Below are 21,602 nucleotides of genomic sequence, written 5' to 3' on the forward strand. Positions count from 1 at the left end.
GGGTAGATAACCCCATCCTTCCATTCCTCCGGTTGCTGTTCATATTTATCTTTTAAGCTCTGCTCCGAGGCCATCCTTCCTAGCCGATTCATTGTTTTTCACCTGCCTGATGGCATCCATAGCTGACGGGATCACTTTCTCCCCGCCATGGTCCTCTGCCTGGGCGCCATTCAGGTGTTCGTCGAAGTTCTGCGGGATGCGTTGCGCTTCTGGTAGAACTTTCTCGTTTCCTGAGAAACATGCAACTGTTCCAGTTCTCCTCCAGGCAGCGCTTTTTCTCCTGGAAGATTTGGGTACGCTGCACCTTCTTCTGTCTATATCTTTCTACGTTCTGATGAGTGGCACTGCGTATCTTAGCTGCCCGCGCAACGTTTTTCTTATCCATCACCCTTCTGCATTCATCGTCGATCGTTGTCCGCTACGCTGTTAATGGCTTTTTTGAAGGTGTTCCAACTGTCCTTGAGAGGAGCTTCCTCTAGCTGGTCCTCCTCCGGCAGAGCAGCTTTGAGCGAATGCGGTTAGTTTTCTTCGGTTGTTGGGCTGCTTCAGTAGCGCGATATCTAATCGGGGCGGGCGTCGGTACCGAATGTTGTTAACAACGGAGAGTTTTGGGCACATCTTATCCATCACCAGGTAGTGGTCCGAGAAGTGCCGACAATCGATCAGAACGTGGTTGATCTGTGTTTGGTGACCTCCAGATGTATAGAGTTAAGGGGCACCCTACTATGGAAAGTCGCAAAATAACATTTTTTTCTGATTTTTTCGGATGTTTTGGGTAAAATGAAGTGTTCAGATATTTTAGCTATTGATTAAAGTATATTTGAAGATGTATTTTGCATGACGAGAATGCAAATATAGTGAGTATTACGCTGTTGGTGGCTGGGAACGTGGATGCTCTCTCCAAATCAGTTAGTTAGGTAACTGGTGGTAAGTTTTACTCAGTTCTCATTATTTTTTTTATCCTCGCTTATTTTCCGTCGGTCTAGCTCCGCCACTGATGTTGTGCCAATCACCGACGCCAAGGGATGTGAAGCAAAACATTTCTCCTCCTTCCTGCTTGAGAACGAGACATATGCTACGCTTCTCAAGTCTATTACTCGGATTTTGAGATACTCTTTATTCTTCATGCATTCTCCTGAATAGCAACAAGCGCGCACCGACACAGAAAACTCATTTGTATTGCTACTCAGCGACTGTGAAAGAGTATGCGATTTCCTGGTTGCGAGTAGGAGTACTCGACTAGGAGAAGGGCTTAAAAAACTGTGCTCGAAAACGAAAATGCTTTCTTCCCGGTTTTGCTTCATGCACCGACAGCCGACAGTGGGCAACGTGTAGGGTATCGGACTGCTTTGGTAAGTTTTTTTACAGCAGTCTAATGCAAAACCAGCTGAAACAAACCGCTGCTGAAGTAGTCCGATACCCTATTATTTTTTGTCCCTCTGCAACCATTCCAAAGCATCTTGAAACAATTGTCTTCGACTGGTCGTTTTCGCGAGTTTGAAAGTAGGTACACACGAGTGCACACGAGGAGAGTTGTATGCATATGATCTCGGGAGCAAGAAAAAAGCGAGATAGAACGAGAAATAGCTTGAATGGAGAATTCTCCACTATGTGATAGCGGTAGCAAAAAGAACCTCACATGAGGTGTTACATGCTGCTTACGAGCGAGACTAACAACCAGAGCTGCGATTAATCCAAGCAACATGCTAACTATGACGTGGGAGAAAATATCATCGCACTCGTTTCTTTCTGTCATGAATAGCCAGCAACCATCACAGTAAGCGTGAAGATCCGACAAGTGATTCAATATCTTGTCTCTTTTGTTGCCATTTTCGGGTTCTCATTGTCAATCGTCGTGAATATACAGAGTTCACTGGGAAATATCACTGCAATGCAAATCAAGGTGATTTTCGGAATATCAAAAATCGTTTTAGTAGCGTGATTATGTCAGTGCCAGCTTGAAGTTTGTTGCTATCAGGATTTTTTGAATTTGATCTGCTTTGCGGTCCGTGACGATCCCAACTCAAGATATGGCCACAATGAACTAGGTTTATAATTTCAAACCAGTGGTTATAGGTGTCGCTTGATAGGCTGGCACAACAACCCCGAGTATTCGGAACACAACCGGAACAGGTCCGCATTTTTACATTTTTCAATGAGAGGCATGGTAGGATTTTAAGCACTTCTAAGCACTGCTTTAATCATCGTTATCATGTTACTGAAACATATTCCGGTCATATATCCGAAACCAGTCGATTAACTCCGGCCATTCTCTTCGTTAAAAGAAAATATGAATGAAAACTAGGAGAAGCAAAACCGTTCCGAACCGAAATTGAACAGTTTCAAAGTTGAACCGTGCCAAAATTTGACAGGATCTGTATATAAATATACATACCCATACATATTTAAAAGTTTCCTGTTTTGCCTTCCGCGATTCATTTTTTGCCGCGAACTGACACTGTCTTTAGTTTAACCTACAACAAGCACAATATTCAAGAATTAAATTAATAAACTCATACTGTCAAAAAACAAATAAAAATGCAATATTATTTTTCAGATATGAGATCATTTGAAAAATATTAATAGAATTCTTTTTATTACAATTGGTGTTATGAAGAAGCATATTCTCTACTAAGAATAAAAATAAATGATAATACAGATTCAAAATGTACCAAACTAAAATACGCTCAGTAACAAAACGAAGTAATAGTTGTTTATTGACAATGCTTCTAGTCGGCGTGCAGCCAAACCGAACCAAGCGTTGAAAAACATTTACCGCCGCAATTGCTGTGTACAAGCTGTTACAGAGAATTTTTTGTTATAATATCGTTATCAAATGCTCAAACGATTCGTTACTTCATAATAGCTAGATTATTACTTCTCATATCCACTGGGTGTCAATGACTCAGTCTGAGAAAACGGCGCTTAGTTCGGTCTGATCGCACGCCGACCATATATCAATATCATACATATCAATTGAAGAAAAATCATTGATTTTATGTTTGCCATCCTCATAACATCATGCTGTCAAAATGAACTTGATATTTCTGCTAGTTCAATCTCAGTACAGCCATACCCGAATGATCGAGAAAGATGGCAAGAAAAAATTGAGAGTGAAAGTTGACGCTAAGAGAATCATTGTAACATCGCAAACTCTTTTGTAATGAACCATGCATCGTAGTTGGCTGATTCTGGTGTTGCATCATTTTGGCGTAATGTCAGTAGTATGATATTGACTTTCCGCAGCTCTGCTAACAACACTGGTTAATACTAACAGAAAATCTTTCTAAATTAAACAAAGCGATTGGCGCCTGAACCATGAATGGGCAGTTAGTTTAGGCTTAGATATAGGTAAATAAAATCTTTTTTTTTTTACTGTATGGACTTACTCACTGCAACCAGAATCGTTGATCTATTGTGAGTAATTCTCGAGAATCTGCTGCATTCCGCACTGGTATTTTTAACAATACCCTTATTGTGAAGAGATATGCTTATTATGCATCCGTGCTTGTGTGTGAATGGTTTTATCCTTCCTTTTTACACTTACTGTTCTACAATACCGAGCCTCGTTAGCCTAAAAAAGGAAGTTATACAGGAAATTTGGCGATGGCGAAAAGCATATCACTCCATGCCGTATTTTCTAACGATAATTTCTATGGGTCATAGCTATGTCACAAGGATCCACAATGTTTAATTTGTGGTAACTTTTTTCACAAAAAGATCATATATTCAGTGAGAAGGAATGAAAATTTTCGTTGTACCAACTGTAACGGCAACCATATGGCAATTTTTTGCGAATGGCAATGAAAAAATTCAAGTCCAAACAACTCTCCAATTTATCAATTGTGCTGTCCATTTTTTCTACTCCTGTTCAAGCACTCTTGGCTTTTTTCTTTCAGGTGGCTTGGCTTAAACTTATGGGAACGTAGCAGGTAGTTCGAACGTTGTAATGACAAATCCTGGTAATTCGAAAACTGATTACTCATTTGGATAAACCTACAAAATAGATAAACGCTAAAAAATAAGGTAGTAAACACAGACGACATTCCTACTGAGGTAACATTCTCTAACATTTTCAATGGTGAAATTTTGTTCAATGATTATTCCTCATGGTATTTTTTAACTCCGAATAGTTCTACACGTTTTCTTCTGTAAAAAATCTATCTACGATCAATTTGGTATTAACAGATCAAAGCCATATGCGTTGTGAATTGATCACACATGCTGATTTTGATTCTGATTACTTCCAATAACTTTTTTCCATATCACAAGAATCTGTTTTATACCTTATGAGCTCTGTTTTTAATTGTCAAGGTAAATAAGGAAAGATATAAAACTCATATTGAGAATAATTTCAATCTAATAATAGTGATTCCGCTTTGGAAGCATTCAAATGTGCAATTATTGATGCCAGAAATTGTTCAATTCCAGAGGCTCAAGTGAAATTTGATTTACCAATAGTTGATGAAAATCTTTGTTTGATAAAATGTACGCGTCAATGTTGCCACTCTCGTAGCCCTGCTTTGGATACTGTTCATAAAGATTTACAGAGAGAGGTTAATTATAGATTTATTCCTTTGAAATCATGAATCAAAAGTCTCAGGACTAGAGTCGAAAAATTGAAAGCACATTCCAAACCCTTTCGAAAACTATCGAAGATCCTTGAAAACCTTCAAAGACCATTCATTTCCTGTAACCAACGAACAAAAAGCTCAAAGACTTGCACAACAGTTTGAGAGGGATCATAATACGAAATAAAATTCTGTGATTCCAATCGAAGATGAAGTCACTCGTTCAATTTCGTCAATTATTCTAAATTTCAAAAAACATGGAAGCACCTGATGATTTCGTTAAAAATCTTCAAAAATTGTTTCCAAATTGCATACTTTTCCAAATTATGGAAAAATGCAAAAAAATACTCCAATTTTATAGCCTAATAAGAATTCAGCTGAGGTTTTAAATTATCGACCAATCAGTGTTCTTTCTCAGATAGGTAAACTACATGAGAGAATTATTCTTAACAAAATGATGTCACAAATCAAAGTAAAGTTAATTTTTGCAAATGAACAGTTATGGATTACGACATGGTCATTCCACATGATTTGTTCAGAGCTACTAATATAATATGAGCTAACAAATTTGAACTTTGTTCCACTGTAGCTACTTTTCTAGACATAGAAAAAGCATTTGATAGTGTTTGGCATAAAGAATTGATTGCGAAATTGTTAACCAATTTTTATAATTCAAATTTCAAAAAAATATTTAACTAATTGAGCTCTCTAGGTTGGCTACCTAAATTCAGAATTTGATGGGTTTACTCTCAGAGCAGGTGTGTGTGCCTCAAGGTCCAATCTTGGGTCCAGTCCGTGTGGAACATATTAACTTCAGATCTTACTGATTTACCTCCAGTACCTGCTATTCCAATCAGCTCAGCTTCGTGAAGAGGTATAGTTTCAATGTTTAGTACTTCACGTTTGTAATAATTTGAATAACGAGTAATATCATGTATGATGTCAAATCAGTTTGGAACAGATTTAAAGTGCAAACATACCGTTGGATGAATTTCAAAGTCACCTTCAATTAGAACATGTCAATAATCCCGCTGATATGTGCCCATATCACGAAAGCAAACATTTTTATATTTTCTCAGTACCAACACCATTTCATCACCACTCCTTTTCCCTCCAGTACCTCGCACGCTCCATTACGGCCCACGGGAAGGACATGCAACCAAGTGTATCCAGTAGTAGACGTACGATACTGATGGTGGTTCTTTTTCTTTCTTTCTCTCTCTCCTTTTTCAGAGTGTGGCCGTAGTCGGGCTGTAGAGTGCTGTCCCCACAAGATCCGAATAGTTCTGCACACCACCACCTAGTCATCGCAACAGTACCATTTGCCGGCTTAGAGCGGCAACAACTGTTCCAACAAAGTGCGCGGTGTTACAACAACTGTAAACTGCTGCTTTCGTTGGCGGCTAGAGTGTGTCGTACCGTACGACGTAACCTGTGATTCAAAACAAACAATCAAACATACACCATGGTTGGTCCCAGTTCACAAATCAGCAAGATTTTGCTGACTTTACTCTTCCTGTTGATTATTTTCTTCATTTGGATGGATGTGAATCTATACATTCGCATCCAGGACTATCCAATACGAGACAACGAGATTCGATTGCTGAATGGCAGTACCGTGCTGAAACCCACCCTACCTATGGCATCGTCATCGGCGGCGTACGTTACTTCAGCAATCCCACATCGGCAGCCGCAGCTTTCGGAAGCCGCTCGGTACGAAGATGTGACTTGGGTATCATGCGATCTAAATCCCTTGTGTGACGTTACGGTGAAAGCTATGATGTTGGACCATGCTAATCACTATCTCTTTGCACCGTTAGCAACTATAGCGGATAACCTGGCTGGATTTTCAAAAGGGGACATAATTACACCCAACGCGATTTCATTTTTCCACGTATTTGTAGCAATCGCTTCCGGACGGATGGTAGCTTCGGATTCGTTAGGTTATCGAAGAATCGGTGTGGTGCTGTTCCAATTTCGAACCTTTTTGGATGATCTAGACGGACATGTGGCGCGAGCTAAGAAACACATCCGAGGAGAACGGTCGGATATTGGCTCGGCCGGTTACTACATCGATGGAATTTGCGATGGTTTAGGCTGCATTGCATTGATGATTGGCGTTTTCATTTTTCTGAAAAACAATCCTCCGCGAAGAGGTTACACGCAGCTGCAGTCGATTATTCCAGTTGCAGAATCTAAAAACTCCGAATCAGGCGTGGTCTACAAGATTAAGGTAACTACCAAAAAGGTCGTCCGGAAGGTTCTCTGCTACAGTGGGATTCTGCTGCTCAGCTCCACCGGATGGAATCGTTACATTGCCATATACCAGGATATGCTCGAACGAGAAGATGTCACGCCAACGCAGTTTATGCACCAGGAGTCGGTGTTCCGTTCGACCGGATTCTTTTTCATCTGTTGGCTGTGGCGAATCTTTAATGTGCACGCGCTGTTGCATTTCCTGCTGCTGAGTATCTTCTGTGATAAATTGTGGGAGTACCTGCGCATGATTCAGTATGCTGGCTTTGTGACATTGTTGGTCATCATCAGCGTGGCCGAAATGCATTTGCTCGGAGTGCAAAATTTTATCTATAAATCGCTGACTGGTAACAATACATCGTTGTGATTAAACTAAGTGAGTACGAGATAATGAAAAGAACCTACGTCCTGAAGAACAAACTCCCTTACGTCCCACTTATTATTATTACCTATTCGTTAGCATTTTTTTCTAATAGTATACTATTATACTGTACCCGTAGTAGCCAAGCAGAAAGGCCTTAAGCGGTGGTACAGCGAGTGCTGTGCGTCGAAAAAAAAACATTTGTTTAATGCGCCGTGTTTATTATAGTCAGACACTCATCACACATACTTGTACAGCCCATCTGTTTACTCTATCCGTTAATTGTTAAACCGTTTTTAATTACCTTTTAAATAGGAGCCGTGAAAATATGGATAATCCAACAAAAAAAAACAAAAACAACCAGTTTGTTGTGGTAACAGAAGTAAATCTTCAACGAAGTGACATAAACTACAAACAATAAACAGATGAAACTATGTTCAGTGTTGCAATTACTAGATAAAAAAAAAACAAAACAAAACATTTTCTATTTTTAGTTTCTAAGTCTAATACACAGAGAGAGATGCGAAATAGCTCTATATATATTTAGAAGATAGTATATTATATTGAAGGGCGAACTTATGGAACGAAAACAATATCACTTTCTACTTCCCCGCGATAAATCCGTCATTTTTTTGCGGTGAAGCGCCTACAAGGCACACAGTTGCACTGGACAGCAGTAAGAGCTGAAATAGGTTTAGTGTGGTCTAGTTAAGAGGCAAACGCAAGCAGCACGAGAATTATTAGTATGCATTACCTAGTAACAGGCAAAGTTACGCGCACTGATTTTGCGGCGAGTTTGAAGTTATTGATGTGTTGTGAAGCTTTTTAAGCGATGGGAAATTAATGTGAGATGCAAATATATGTACGTGTATATGTGAAGTTTAAAACTATTCACATTGTTTTATGTTCATTGTCGTATGTAAGAAGAAATGGAGACTCTCTGGAGTCTTATCGCCTTGCAAATCCCCCTTTTGTTGATGAATATCTAAACGACAGTCTGAAGAAGATAAGCTAATTCTAAACACGGATAAGCATTGCTCCATCAATATTTGACTTTGACAAAGTAAGATATCACCTAGTGATCCATTTATCGAACGTTGTCTACTACCTTTGATTTGTTTGCACACGGCTACAATTATTCTTATATTTATCCTATGCCTTTTATCTTCAAATACTGTTAGTGAATTAGAGCTTATAATAATCGCCTTTGCCCTAATCTGATAAAATAGTTGCTCGTCATCGCCCGTTTGTCTCAAACACACGAGGAAAAATGCACTTCCAACAATCATAAACGTTATTGCACTAGAGCAGGGAAATTACTTTAACGGTGACTAAGACCGTCTGCAATGCCTCATTAAGTCACGTCGAGTTGTTAATGTAACGACATCGTTTGTAGTCGGACTTATTGATTTTTACGGAACAAAACAACGCGCGGTTGAAGACTCTTTCAATTGCGAAAGCATTTTCATGTGTTCGTTTAGGAGAATTCTTGTTTTATTTATCACCTGCTCGGGAGAGATTGATAATGTCAGAAGGATCGCAGCACTAGCCCCGCTATTGTCCTTTCTATTTTAATAGTTGACTGCAAAGTCTAATAAGGAGAAAGGTCAAAACTCAACGACGGAATGTTCGCACCTAGGCTTTACTTTGCTTGGACAATTATTTAGTAGCTAATGTGGTAGTCAAAAACAAATGAAACAAAACAAATGGGAGCAGTGCACAGCATTCCGTCAAAAGCTTTGGATGCATTTTTCAGCTTGCTGCCTTTGCATGAATATATGCAATAAGAAGCTAAAAGGAGTGCTTCAAGGCTTCAACGTCTTAAGGTTGTAGTGTGTTGAAGCCACATGGAAGCCACCACGTGGTTAACTAAAATTTTCTTTGGCAAAAGACTCGGATATAGTTAATGCGTTGCTTATGAAAACACTGTTCTATGTTTTCATCACCATAACAAACATGAGGATATGTTTTCATGTGTTACGGATTAACTATTACCGAGTGGTATGCCGTTGAAAATTCGAAGTCGACCACGTGGTGGCTCTAAGTCGGCCATTTGGCTCTAACACAGAGAACAGACATTCATGTTCATATAAAGAAATTTAAAAATCGTGTGTAAAAATTTGAATCCAAATACATTAATACACTAACGACATCTGTCTTGTGGTGCCCCAGTTACACTGCATAAATATTGCCGTATCGATATTTTATCGATATCAGTGCTTGGTTTGTAACAACCCGGTGGCATCGGCCTTGTTTCCTGAAGCTGCCGTGAAAGACAGTGACGCTAGTCTCATCTATGTTTTTGAAGGTTTGTTAACACAGCAGTGTAAGCATGACGAACGGAGCATTATATATGTTGTACAGAATTATGCGCTCGAATCAATTTATTCATTTTAATGAAAGCTTAGCTTAACTTTGTTAATGTTTGAAGGTAGCGTTGATATACTATCTCATTTACACATACGTTGAGATGTTAATCCCTAAATCATCGCGCGATATCAGCCGCCTGCAAGAAACACCGCCGTTGGAAATCCGCAAGAATAAAAGTGTACATTCTATAATAATGCAACGCATTCATTTTTTGTTTCATCAAGCAAAGCACTCGAGGTTATGTGCAATAAATATATCACCCGAAAACAACACATAAACACACTGCAGCTGAACACCGACACTGTATGCACGTATGAACACTGCTTTTCCCGTGTTTCGATAAATCAGCTGTCAAATTGCATGTGAAGTTGATCCAGTGATCCAGCTAATGCTGGCTTCACTTATGTTGTACGTGAACGTCAGTGATGCCACCGGGTTGGTTTGTAAGTGACAAGAGCGCCACATAGCGGGAGCATTACCACTTACTGGTAAATGACGGTTGCAAGTTTTTATACATCTTTTGAAAATAAGATGAACGTCTGTTCTCTGTGCGACAGGTAAGGTTAAGCTCTTTGCTTATCAGTACAAACGAGATTAATTACTTTTTGACGTAGGGCTATGTCTATCTTCACCACACCGGATTACATTTTGTGGAAACTGAAATTGCAATCAATGTGTTGTTGGATAACTCAAATGTACACGACTTTTATCAAATGATTAACCCGTGGTGAGAAATGAAGAAATCTTTTAAAATCAAATATCACCATACATTTCACAGTGCAGTGTTCTCTACCATAAAAATTAAATTAATTTGGTTAAAAAAATCAAGAAAACTAGAAAAATGTGATTAAACATAACCGCTAAACTGAACCGTGCCAGAAGTAAAACGAACTAAAATCAAACAGAGTCTCAAAAGGAAATATAAAACTATTGTTGTCCTACGTGAACTATGCGGTCGTGTCTTGGATACCACCCTCCTACTTATTTTCCAATCATTAAAAATCCTCCTATTTCTCTTTATTTGCCAACAGTACCTGTACGAATTCGGATGGCACACAAAGGGCCTGATTGGTGTCACCGAGCCGCGCCGGATTTCGGCAATCACTCTGGCGGATCGAGTGGCTTCCGAGCGGGGAGAACTCACCGGGGATACGGTAGGCGTTTCGATACGGTTCGTGTCGAAATGTAACCCAGAGAGTACCAAGATTAAGTACATGACCGAAGGAATTCTGCTGCGAGAAATGCTTGCCGATCCGTTGCTCACTCAGTACAGTGTAATAATGGTGGACGAAGCCCACGAGAGAAGTGTCCTCACGGATACGGTGTTAGGGTTGCTGAAGAAAATTATTCGTCGAAGGAATGCACTGAAGGTCATCGTTTCTTCCGCCACAGTTGACGCGGAATTATTTCAGGAGTTCTTCAACTTGAAGAAAAAGAAAGAGGACAAGGACACTTCCGTTATACTCTCCGTGGAAGGGCGCATGTATCCTTATGAGGTGTTTTATTTGCAACGTGAGATTTTTACAGTGAAAACATCTGTCTTAACATATTCAATAATTATGATTTTACTTTTAGAGCCTTGTCCAGACTACGTGAAGGGAACGGTCGACACGGTAATGAAAATCCATCGTAATGAAAAACCCGGAGACATACTTGCGTTCTTGACGGGACAGGAAGAAGTACTGAAAGCACTCGATTTGTTACGGGAGCATAAAGAGGCCAGTGGAAAGGATGACTTGATGATACTTCCGATGTACGGGACGCTGTCCAATACGGATCAACTGAAGGTGTTCTTCAGTGCTCCCAAAGGAACTCGAAAAGTTATTTTGGCCACCAACATAGCAGAAACATCTGTGACTATTCCGGGGATTGTGTATGGTGAGATATCTCTAAAAATCGTTATATAGCTCTTGTTAACTATTTCTATTAATTATAGTAATCGATTGCGGTTTCGTCAAACTAAACTGGTATTCTGCCGAGAGCACTACAAACAGCTTGATAATAGTACCTAGTAGTAAAGCGGCCGCAGAACAACGAGCGGGACGAGCTGGAAGAATTCGCAGTGGAAAAGTGTATCGTCTGTATCCCGAAGAAGAGTGGGATAAATTGCCCGATTATACCCCACCGGAAATGCGACGAACCGACCTGTGCAGTACAGTTCTCTTTCTGAAAGCGTTGGGAATTGATAACATTTTGCGATTCACATTTCCTTCCGCACCACCGGCTAAGCATCTGTTGGCTGCATTGGAAACTTTGTTCGCGCTGGAAGCTCTCGACGAGGAGGGTAATTTGACATCTCCGGTTGGTTATTTCCTAGCGGAAATGCCTATAAACCCGATGATGGCGAAAATGCTATACAAAGCCGGAGAAATGGGATGTTCGGAAGAAATTGTAGTGATAATAGCAATGCTGCAAGTTCAGTCGGTTTTCTCGAAACCTGTAAGTGGCCAGGCCTCCATACGAGCCCGTATTGCGAAGCGTAATTTTGAAGTTGCCGAAGGAGATTTGATCACACTACTCAATGTTTACACCGCATTTGTTGATAATGACCGCACAAAAGAATTTTGTGGGCGGAATTTTTTGATTTATCGTAATCTGAAGCGTGCACATGAAATTAAATCTCAACTGTGCAGCATGCTGGAACGAGAATTAAACATTCCGCTTCTGTCTTGCAATGGCGATGTTGATACCATACGTCGCTGCATTGTGTCAGGATTTTTTCCGTATGCTGCTTATTTGCATCACTCCGGAGTTTACAGAACTGTGCGTGGAGACACCGAACTTTCGATTCATCCTCTTTCAGCTCTGTATACTGTAGAGCAGCCACAGTGGGTTGTATTTTGTGAACTTTTACATACTACAAAATTGTTTATGAAGGATATTACCGTCATCAAGGAAGCGTGGCTCACAGAACTGGCACCTCATTATTATCATAAAATAACAGTCAGAAATGAACCTAATTAAAAATTCAAATTGAAGATTTCAAAACAAAATAACTCTACTTATGTGATGACAACTATATAAAAAGCGTGGTAAGGATTTCGAATGTCAAAATTCTTTCTAAATTGTCTTTTTAAATGTATTCACGTCCTAAACAGTTAACACTTGAACAATACTCTTCAGCACTTTTGACGTCGTACAATCCGGTAGTTCATTTACGCATGCTTTGCCAGAACCACCCAAAGCACCCACTCGTGGATCAATCGGTAGCGTCCCCAAGTGAGGTACTTTCGCCAGCTCTGCTAGCGCCAGCCCACCTCCGGATGAGAAAATATTGGTGCATTCGGCACAGTTAGGGCACACGAAACCGCTCATATTTTCCACAATCCCGATAATCGGTATTCCAGTTTTCTTACAAAACGTTACCTCCTTTCGGACATCTTCTAGGGCCATTTCCTGTGGTGTTGTCACAATAATTGCTCCATCTGCGTTCACTCCCTTCAGGCATTCCATCACCGTGATGTGCTCATCCGAAGTGCCCGGCGGGGTATCTATGATAAGATAATCCAGTTCGTCCCAAGCAACATCTTCCAAAAACTGTTTGATCATGGCAGTCTTTTTTGGCCCTCGCCATATTACGGCATCGGTTCTGTTCTTGAGCAGGAAACCTATTGACATAACAGCGAGCTTCTTTTCGGCACTAGTGTAAACAGGTACCCATCCTCCTTCGCACTGATGAACGTCGTGATCTTCTAGTCCCAGCAGAAAAGGGACACTGGGTCCACACAGGTCAATGTCGAGCAAACCAACCTGAAGGAAGGGTTTCGATAGGAGTTGAGGTATTCGTAGTTAAATGAAATGACTCACCTTGAAATTGGATTCCGACAGAGTTAAGGCGAGCTGTGTACTCACAGTAGATTTTCCGACTCCACCTTTACCGGAAAGAACAAGGATTATATGTTTAACCCTATCCAGCATGGTTAAATGTAAGGAAAGCTAACGCTTTGCAAAAATAACTATGAACTTAGTATAATAAACACCGAAATCACATTAAACAGCTGATTCCGTACGAAACATGCACAAATAAAACAACATAACGTTGGTTGTTGGTTAGGCGTTACGCGTGGTGAATATACTAGTATGTAGTCATCACAGACATATCAATGCAGACCGAAAACTTCTCTTATGCATTTTGCATCGATCTGAGAAATAACTGTACACTATGAAAAAAATGCACGTAAAATTTACCGGGAAAAGTGGCTGATTCTCATCCACCTTCTTCTCACGTAACTTTTGCCGATTTCTCGAAAGCCGTTGATGTGTTAGTGTGTTAGTGTCAACTTTAATGTCAAACGTCTACGTGTTGGTCAAGTAATTATAACCTGATTTTCACGTATCTTTTTACGTGATATTTCGGTGAAACCATAAACAGAACGCATAAACCCCGCATGATTTTCACGTACTTTTTACGTGTTATTCAGATGGAATCTACGTGAATTTTAAGTAAATAGACTAGACAGCGCATATAAAAATATAACTTATTTTCAAATATTTTAGTATATAATTATATATAATATAATAATAATTACTTGTTTAAAGTCGAGATTCCAACCGAAAGAACATGAATGGCCGGAAAGATGTCGACCGTTCAACCGGCAGGAGGTGTTTCGCTCGAAAATGACCGTTGACGATTCCAATCGTCCGGAAAGAATTCACCAACTGAAAATTTGAAAAATGTATTTGTTTTCCCCGTTAATCTTAATATTATTCTGGCTACTTACATTGCGTGTTTTCCAATATAAATAAGCTGAAGCAGCTTGGGAGTTTTTTGGACGCCATATTGGCTTTTTTTGCATACTAAAAATTCACGTAAATTTCGTTGTCGGAAACGTCACACCACAGTCGCACTAACACTAACAGAGTCAAAACACACATATACCAACGCGCTCAAAATATTTACATTATAGTTTGACCGATTTACGTGAATTGACAGTGAATCGTACGTGAAATTTAGGTGGAAGTTACAAATGTCACGTAAAATGGCAGATTTTCCGAAGGTCAGTCACTTACGTGATTTTCCAGGTGGATTTTACGTGCCTATTTTTTATAGTGTAGAAAAAGATAAGCCGCAGACAGACGTTCAAGCTGAGTTCCAAACTTGTGTAAAGATTTTTGTAGTAGCAATTCGTAACCAGGTAGCGCTACCAGTGACGCCAGCCTCATACACCAGCGGAAAAAAATTTATTGTAGCGATAAGGTCACCAGGCAGCGCTAGTATACAAGTGATTTATACGCAATGCTCTTTGAAATTTTACACGGAATTTTCGATCAAATTTGTTCTTGCTTGGACGTCTGTCTGTGGATAAGCCATCACTTCAGATATGATTTTTTCAATGGTAGACCAAGAAAAGACAAAATAAAAAACTGTGCATAAATATAGGTTGCGGGACTTCACCATGAGAATTAATTGCATATTCCTATCTGTAGATAATATTGCGGATAATATATAGGGCGGTTAATTAAAAAAGAGGTACGATAAAATGTTTTAAAAATCGGCATAATAAAATTAGGATGAAACGCTTTCGATAAGCGTGTATCGGCCCTACGATTGAATAAATCAACCGTGTGAAAGTGAATGAATAGCAAGTCGCGTTGATGGCATTCAATCGTCTCGCTCATATGCGAGTATGAATTAACTCATAAACTAAACTTTTCAAGGTGGCAGCACGGTATCCCTTCTTGACCATTGAGTGTCCTTCGGGTTTCTTCTTTACCATCAAAAGTCCTTTAAAGAGAGCAGACCGAAAATCCGAGTCAGTTTTGAGACAGACGTGAATAAGTGTAGACGCGTTGTGAAGTGACCAGTCGAAAAAATAAGTTATCAAAAATGGAGAAATCCGACAGTCAGCACAGCGGATCAGGGAAACATACCGCCCCCCACGATAAGTGAAGTTAAGGATGCTATCAAGTAGTTCAAGAACAACAAATTCGCTAGGAAGGATGGTATCGCAGCGAAGCTCATCAAGCTGGGAACGGATAGGTTGGCTCCCTTTCTGCATCAGCTGATAGTCAGGATCTGGGATACAGAACAGCTAAGAGTAGTGGAAGGAGGAAGTATTATGCCCAATATACAAGAAGGGCGGCGGGCTGGAGTGTAAGAAGCGATCAAGATTCTCAACGCAGCCTAAAAAGTGCTCTCCCAGTGCATCGTTGTCTCTCACCGCTAGAACGAAGGTTCGTGAAAGGTTATCAAGGTTTTTGTGGATGGGCGACCGACATCGTACCAAATTTTTACGAAGCGAAAGATCCTCCAAAAGTTTCGCGAATACCAAACCTTCACACACCACCTATCGATCGATTTTATGGCCGCTTAGGCCGCTCTAGGTTTCAGACCCCCACTCCCATATGTAACAATAAGTAACGTTCGATAAAACAACCCCCCCACCCCCCACCCTAAAATTTTGAAACGCTCAACAACCTGACCTCCCCCCTCTCCGAATTTACAATTTTGAGCAAACATCACAGTTACGTAACTGTTTCAACTACTCCCTCTCCCCTCTATGTAACAATAAGTAACACAGACCCAACCCGCTCTCCCCTTTCATGCGTTACCTTTTCCTCTAAACACTCAAGGCATGGTTCTTCCTGCCTTCTGTTGCACGAATGTGTTATAAAACGTGCGGGGCACGATCTTCAATAAATCCAGTCAGTTCATCTACACTATCCTATCTGGTTATTCATGTTTTAGACAAGAAAATGTGTCATATATCTTTTTGCAAAGGCAACCGTATATTTTTTTTTAAATTTCGAGAATTATCTCATAGTCCAACGATTCTCAATCTTTTTCTGTCCGCGTACCCCTAGACGATATTTTTTAAATCAATTCTATCACCTCCTATATTGTTTTGTAAGTTCACATGATTTTCTAGTCATTTTTAAAAATAACAGAAGTACTCTAAAGAGGTGTATCAGAAAATTGAAAAAACATACATGCAGCTTCCAAACTAAGAGATAGCTGTACAGTTTCATCTACAAAACAGCGACAACTAATATTAGTTTCAATTTTGTAGAACACTTGAATAATGTAAAAATGAAATTGATCTTCAGGAAAATTGCTCGAAATGGTTAGATCTAAATTATGCCTTAAGAAAGACATTGAGTAAAATAAAAAACAAAATAACAGGAGGGTTGTGTGCAAAGCCACGACCGCAAAATTGAAGTAGAATACTTTTACAAGAAAGATAACCCGGCTGCTTGCGTGTCAGTCATTTTTTCTAGTAAATAAACGTTGACTAATCAGATCAATCGAATTTTGCGCTTCAACAAAGATTGACCATTGTCAATAATATAATAAGTTGCTTGTCATGGTTGGGGCTTGACAATTTTGAAATTTTGAGATGGAATTTTTTCGGATGTCGTGCTCATGACTGAAGGAAAAGATAATTTAGTACGTTCTGAGACACGGAAATAAAGTAAAATTTATAACTTTTACAAATTTAAAAATGTAAATGAACTCAAGAGAAAACATTAACGCTTTAATCATCAGGTTTTATTTCATCCTGAAAAGGACAGTTTGTTGTTCAATTAAGTATCGGACAAGATGCCAATTATATCTTTGTGTTATCACTGATAGTGCGAACAAAGTATTCGTTGTGATAAAGTAAACAGTGAAATGCTGATATAACACTCAAAACTAGTCGGCTCAAGTGTTGTCAAAATGAGTCAACTTTTCATAGAATGCATCTACTAGTGCCCACTATCGCACAGAGACTGCATTTCACTAAAGTGCCTCACTGCATCAGCCGCTATCGATGCTGAGATCCGCTGCAACTAGTGCGCTATCCATTGCTACGCCACAGCTGTGGCCGCTTTCCGCCATCGCTGGTATCCACTGCACTACTAGTGCTGCTGCTAAGGAAGGACGACTGCTGTTGTCGCTGTCTAGAACTATTATGAGCGGCTTCGGATGAAACAGGCTCTTATATAGGCCAAACAGCATGTTTAAAATTGCAAGGTATATGATTCTGTCGACCGTGCTTGGGAAGCAATCATATAACGACCAATCAGAGGTCGAATTTTTCGTTTTGACAAGGCTTGACTATTTTCAATAGTACAATAGTGTGAATAATAAAATTACAATTATCTTCATTTGGGAAGAATCTTAGAAGATTTTCCAATCTATTGCTGCAAGAACGAAGGAGATCAATCGAATACTAACCGATTTATTAGCATTTGAAATTGGACATATTTTCCACTTTTTTCGGTTTTAGATTTTCTTTTCACATATCTATGTGGCCGAACTTCCTGAGAGAAGTACTCTACTTCAAAAGTTAAATTTGTTATTTTAGTGTACATCCCCATTAAACCAAAACTTTCACCATCCAAATTAAGTACTTTCAAGACTGAGAAACTTTTGAGAAGACATTTCAACGCTAAACTTCCGCTATTCGCATAATAGTCCTGTGTAAAGTTTGAGTGTTTTCTCAATTTTCTGCGACAATGGGTCTATTTTGGCATCCTTTTCAAGAATAGACATTAAAAAAGTGAGGTTTGATTTCCACAACCTCGATTTTAATGGCTATCCTTGAAGAGCATGCCTAACTGGACCCGTTTCCATAAAAACAAGAAAACATAGGAATTTATCATAGGACTGTTGTGCGAATAGCGGAAAAAAACATGCGTAAAGTCTCAAACATCGATGTCCCACTATTTTTTATTTCGTTCCACTGTGCGGTGTGAAAAAGCAAACAAGAACGAACGAGCAGAGGATTCCCGTCAGCAGCGTGTACCACCAACCACAGGGGAAATTTCGAGGCCACGATAACTACGCTGCATGGACGTTCGGAATGCGGATTGTAATGAATAAGGGAGGAACGTGAACAAACAGCGGAAGAAATCCAAGAGCCGAAAAGACGAAAAGGGACTCCGAAATAAAAAGTTGGTTTTAACGGCATTGAAACGGTCACGCAGTACACCGGAAGAGTGCATCCATGATTCTTGAGTAAGAGATTACATTTGAAGGCACACTAAAAATATTTTTTACATTATTGTTACGTGAAATTTTCTGTACTTATACATTTTCTGTCATTTTGCATGATTTATGTGACAAACATAACATCTACGTGAAAATCACATGCATACTATGTTTTATCACGTAGCATCTACACTAACTTGGTAACGTCAAACAGCATGAAGTATCGTGTGAACTTTCTGTTCGAAAATACACAGAAATCAAAATGGCGAAGCTGTTGTCTGATTCAGTCTTTGAACATAAAAGGAATTCTTCGATGACTTCCCAATAAGTGAGCTCTATAAAAACCATAAGAATCCGGCATCGAGATTTCACAGATTCATTTAAAATTGCGAGGAATTTCCTGAACATAAACAGTTGCAGTGATGTGATGATCGCCAACGAATGTCGCAATATCATTTTGCTATTTTGTATGTCGTTTAATTCATTTCCGAATTGGCGATTTTACATGCCCGTGCGACTTATCAAGCAACATATTTGGATAATTTTTGAAAACTATTTCTAGTCACAATACAATTGAAAATTATACGTTGTTAAAAAACTTAGAGCCTATCAGACAATCAAATGTTTTTCACTTTACCGGTAGTTAAATTCTACGTGAAACTCACATGAAATGCATATGTCTACTGTATAAGATTCATAGGATAAATCATCTCCCCAGTTAATGATGAACTCAAATGACAATCACGTAAAATCTACGTGAAAATGACAGTGGAAAATATTCACATAACTTTTCCGGTAATTATAACGTGAAAAATATTTTGAGTGCAGAAGAGTAATTTGGTATATGCATGCAACTACCTACAAAGAGGAAGCGCAAAAAGTGTTAGAGAAGGACGTGCAAGGTCGGGCCCTCACCGCAGAGATGACTCTTCAGTTTAAAAACCTGTATGAGATCACCGAAGGATGCGACATTGCACAAGCCTTCGAAGAAGAGTGTGGAGTGCCGGGACTCAGCCTTGAAGAAAGCCAAGCTGAAGGTTATGCTCCCTGGGTATTCTTCCTACAGCCTTCAGGTGTTTCGAGAGGGGACATAAATCCTGGTCGTTTAAAGCGTTCGTCAAGCCTAATTTATTACTACAAGACACCGCCACGCCACGGGAGGCCCCAAGTGCCCGGCTAGCATGCCGCAGGCGTGATGATGATGCATTTGAACCTGAAATACTGCTTCATGGTACAGCAGCTGCTATACCGAGCAGCCTATGAGTCGTTGTCGGACATTGCCATTGTATCGGACCTTTACTACATTCCTCCCGGTAACGGTAATTGAGTAGCGGATAAGTCCAGAATGGCGGCCATATGAATGACGAGCAAGCCCTCGGTTCAGGAAACCAAGGTGGATTGAGTATTCTACTGCAGTTGTGCTCCGCCGCGTTGGTCTACCGAAAGGTTCACCAAGATTGTCAATCACCTCACTGTAGAACTTCAACGCTTGGATCGTTGAGTTGGGAAGTCGCTGTGCGAACCAACGTCAGAACTATCAGTAAATATCAGTAATTTGCATTTAAGTTTTAAGCAAATTATCAACGCTACATTTGTTGTCAGCGTAGCTTTATTCAGCTGTACTTTTAGTCAAAGCATCCTTGGCTCGACATTGTTTTTGCTGACGGTATTGTATATGTTTAGTGATTTAGGTTTACATTAGATAAATTGGGAAAATAAAATGTTTTTAGTCCATTTCTTTATTGTTCGTTTTAACAAAGTTTAGTTAATCGCCAAAAATTGTTTTATTTCGCTTTCCGACACAAGAGCTTTCGAATGCCGCAAAAAGCGCTCCCATCTCACACAAGAAATTTTCTAGCTCCCACCCCTAATTTTTCACAGAAAGCTTGTATTAAACATTGGTCCATTTCAAACTTTTTTTCAACCTATGGAGAGCGGCTTTTCAGTAATACGGCTATTAAAAACGGGGCTTAGTAAGGTCAGCACGCAGAATATATTCTCATATCTAGCTCTACTCATTACTAAATCAGCTGTGCTGAAAGAGGTTGGCGTTGACGCTGTGGTTTAGATTTTTAATTTATTAGTTCGGAGATTCAATCCCGATTGAAGTGATCTTTTTTTATTGTATTTGTTCTTTTTGTTACAACACTTTGTTACACAATATTTAATTATAAAAGTATTAAGCGTTAATCGATATTTTTTTTCAATCGGTATTTTTTCAATGAAAAGTTAAGAAAAATAGACCCCCTCCCCCTGAAAAATTTTCTTAGTTGCACCTATGTGAAAATTACATGACTGTAGAGTACCTCTCCTACAAAAAAATCAGATAATATCAGTGAGAGAAAAATTTTACTGATAGTTAATGATATTTTTTCTTACTGATAACTATCAGTAGTTACTGATAGTTTTCCCATCCCTAGTGTGGAGTCGATCATCAACATGACGTTCGACAGCTTGGAATATATCAAAACTAGACCACACTAATAGCGACCATCAGTTGGTCTGCTATAATACGGGCACTAGGCGGCAAACGACGGTTGGGGCCAATACTTCAACCTTTCGCGGCCGACAGGCATCGCATTTTGATATAGATGTATTGATGGAAGCAATAAGAATAAGAATAACGAAGGAAGAAGGGTCCCCCAGGTGTTGTTGAAAGGCCGGCCGATGCGGTAACTGACCTAAGCAATGCTTAAGTGAGTGATAAGACCAGTAAATTTTGACAGATTATGTGCCAATGCCAATACGAACCCGTGTAGTGACGCCTACAGGATTGTAATGGCCAACACCAGAGGCGTGTCAGATTCGGCAGAGCATTTACCAGCGATGTTGGAGCGGATCATTGAGGGATTAGTCACCGGAGCCAGACAAAATCCCGAACCAGGCCGTTAAGACGGTCAAAAAGATAGTTCTCGGGTTATTCAGGGCGGTCATGCAGAAATGCTTAGATGACCGCCTCTTCTCGGACAAGTGGAAGCGACGGAGACTGGCCGGGAAACAACCAGGTGACCCATAAGCATATAGATCAACATGTCTGCTGTATACAGCGGGCAAGGTGCTTGAGAGGGTAATCATAATCATCAACAGACTGAGAGTGAATTCGATCTGTCGAGCAGTCAGATTGGCTACC

General features: G+C 39.8%; 3 protein-coding genes across 3 annotated transcripts in view; 2 read left to right on the top strand and 1 right to left on the bottom strand.

Moving 5' to 3' along the window:
• The window catches only part of LOC129721959 (probable ATP-dependent RNA helicase DHX35), a 52,981-nt gene extending 40,445 nt beyond the window's left edge, over positions 1–12,536 (top strand). The window contains exons 3-5 of the mRNA XM_055675098.1: positions 10,590–11,070; positions 11,134–11,436; positions 11,495–12,536. Of these exons, the coding sequence (XP_055531073.1) occupies positions 10,590–11,070; positions 11,134–11,436; positions 11,495–12,522 (1,812 nt within the window). The 3' untranslated portion in view covers positions 12,523–12,536. The remainder of the gene's footprint in view (positions 1–10,589; positions 11,071–11,133; positions 11,437–11,494) is intronic.
• LOC129721960 (ceramide phosphoethanolamine synthase) lies at positions 5,807–8,078 on the top strand. Its single transcript, XM_055675099.1, has one exon. The coding sequence runs from the start codon at positions 6,037–6,039 to the stop codon at positions 7,192–7,194; it is 1,158 nt and encodes a 385-aa protein (XP_055531074.1). The 5' UTR covers positions 5,807–6,036; the 3' UTR covers positions 7,195–8,078.
• An 87-nt stretch (positions 12,537–12,623) lies between the features above and the next one.
• LOC129721962 (cytosolic Fe-S cluster assembly factor NUBP2 homolog) lies at positions 12,624–13,635 on the bottom strand. Its single transcript, XM_055675100.1, has 2 exons — positions 13,366–13,635; positions 12,624–13,308 (listed from the first exon to the last, which is right to left on the bottom strand). Exons 1-2 carry the CDS (start codon positions 13,474–13,476, stop codon positions 12,649–12,651), a joined length of 771 nt encoding a protein of 256 aa, XP_055531075.1. The 5' UTR covers positions 13,477–13,635; the 3' UTR covers positions 12,624–12,648.
• Between the last annotated feature and the right edge of the window lie 7,967 nt (positions 13,636–21,602).

The sequence above is a fragment of the Wyeomyia smithii genome, chromosome 2 (genome assembly GCF_029784165.1).
Source record: "Wyeomyia smithii strain HCP4-BCI-WySm-NY-G18 chromosome 2, ASM2978416v1, whole genome shotgun sequence".
Taxonomy (NCBI): domain Eukaryota; kingdom Metazoa; phylum Arthropoda; class Insecta; order Diptera; family Culicidae; genus Wyeomyia; species Wyeomyia smithii.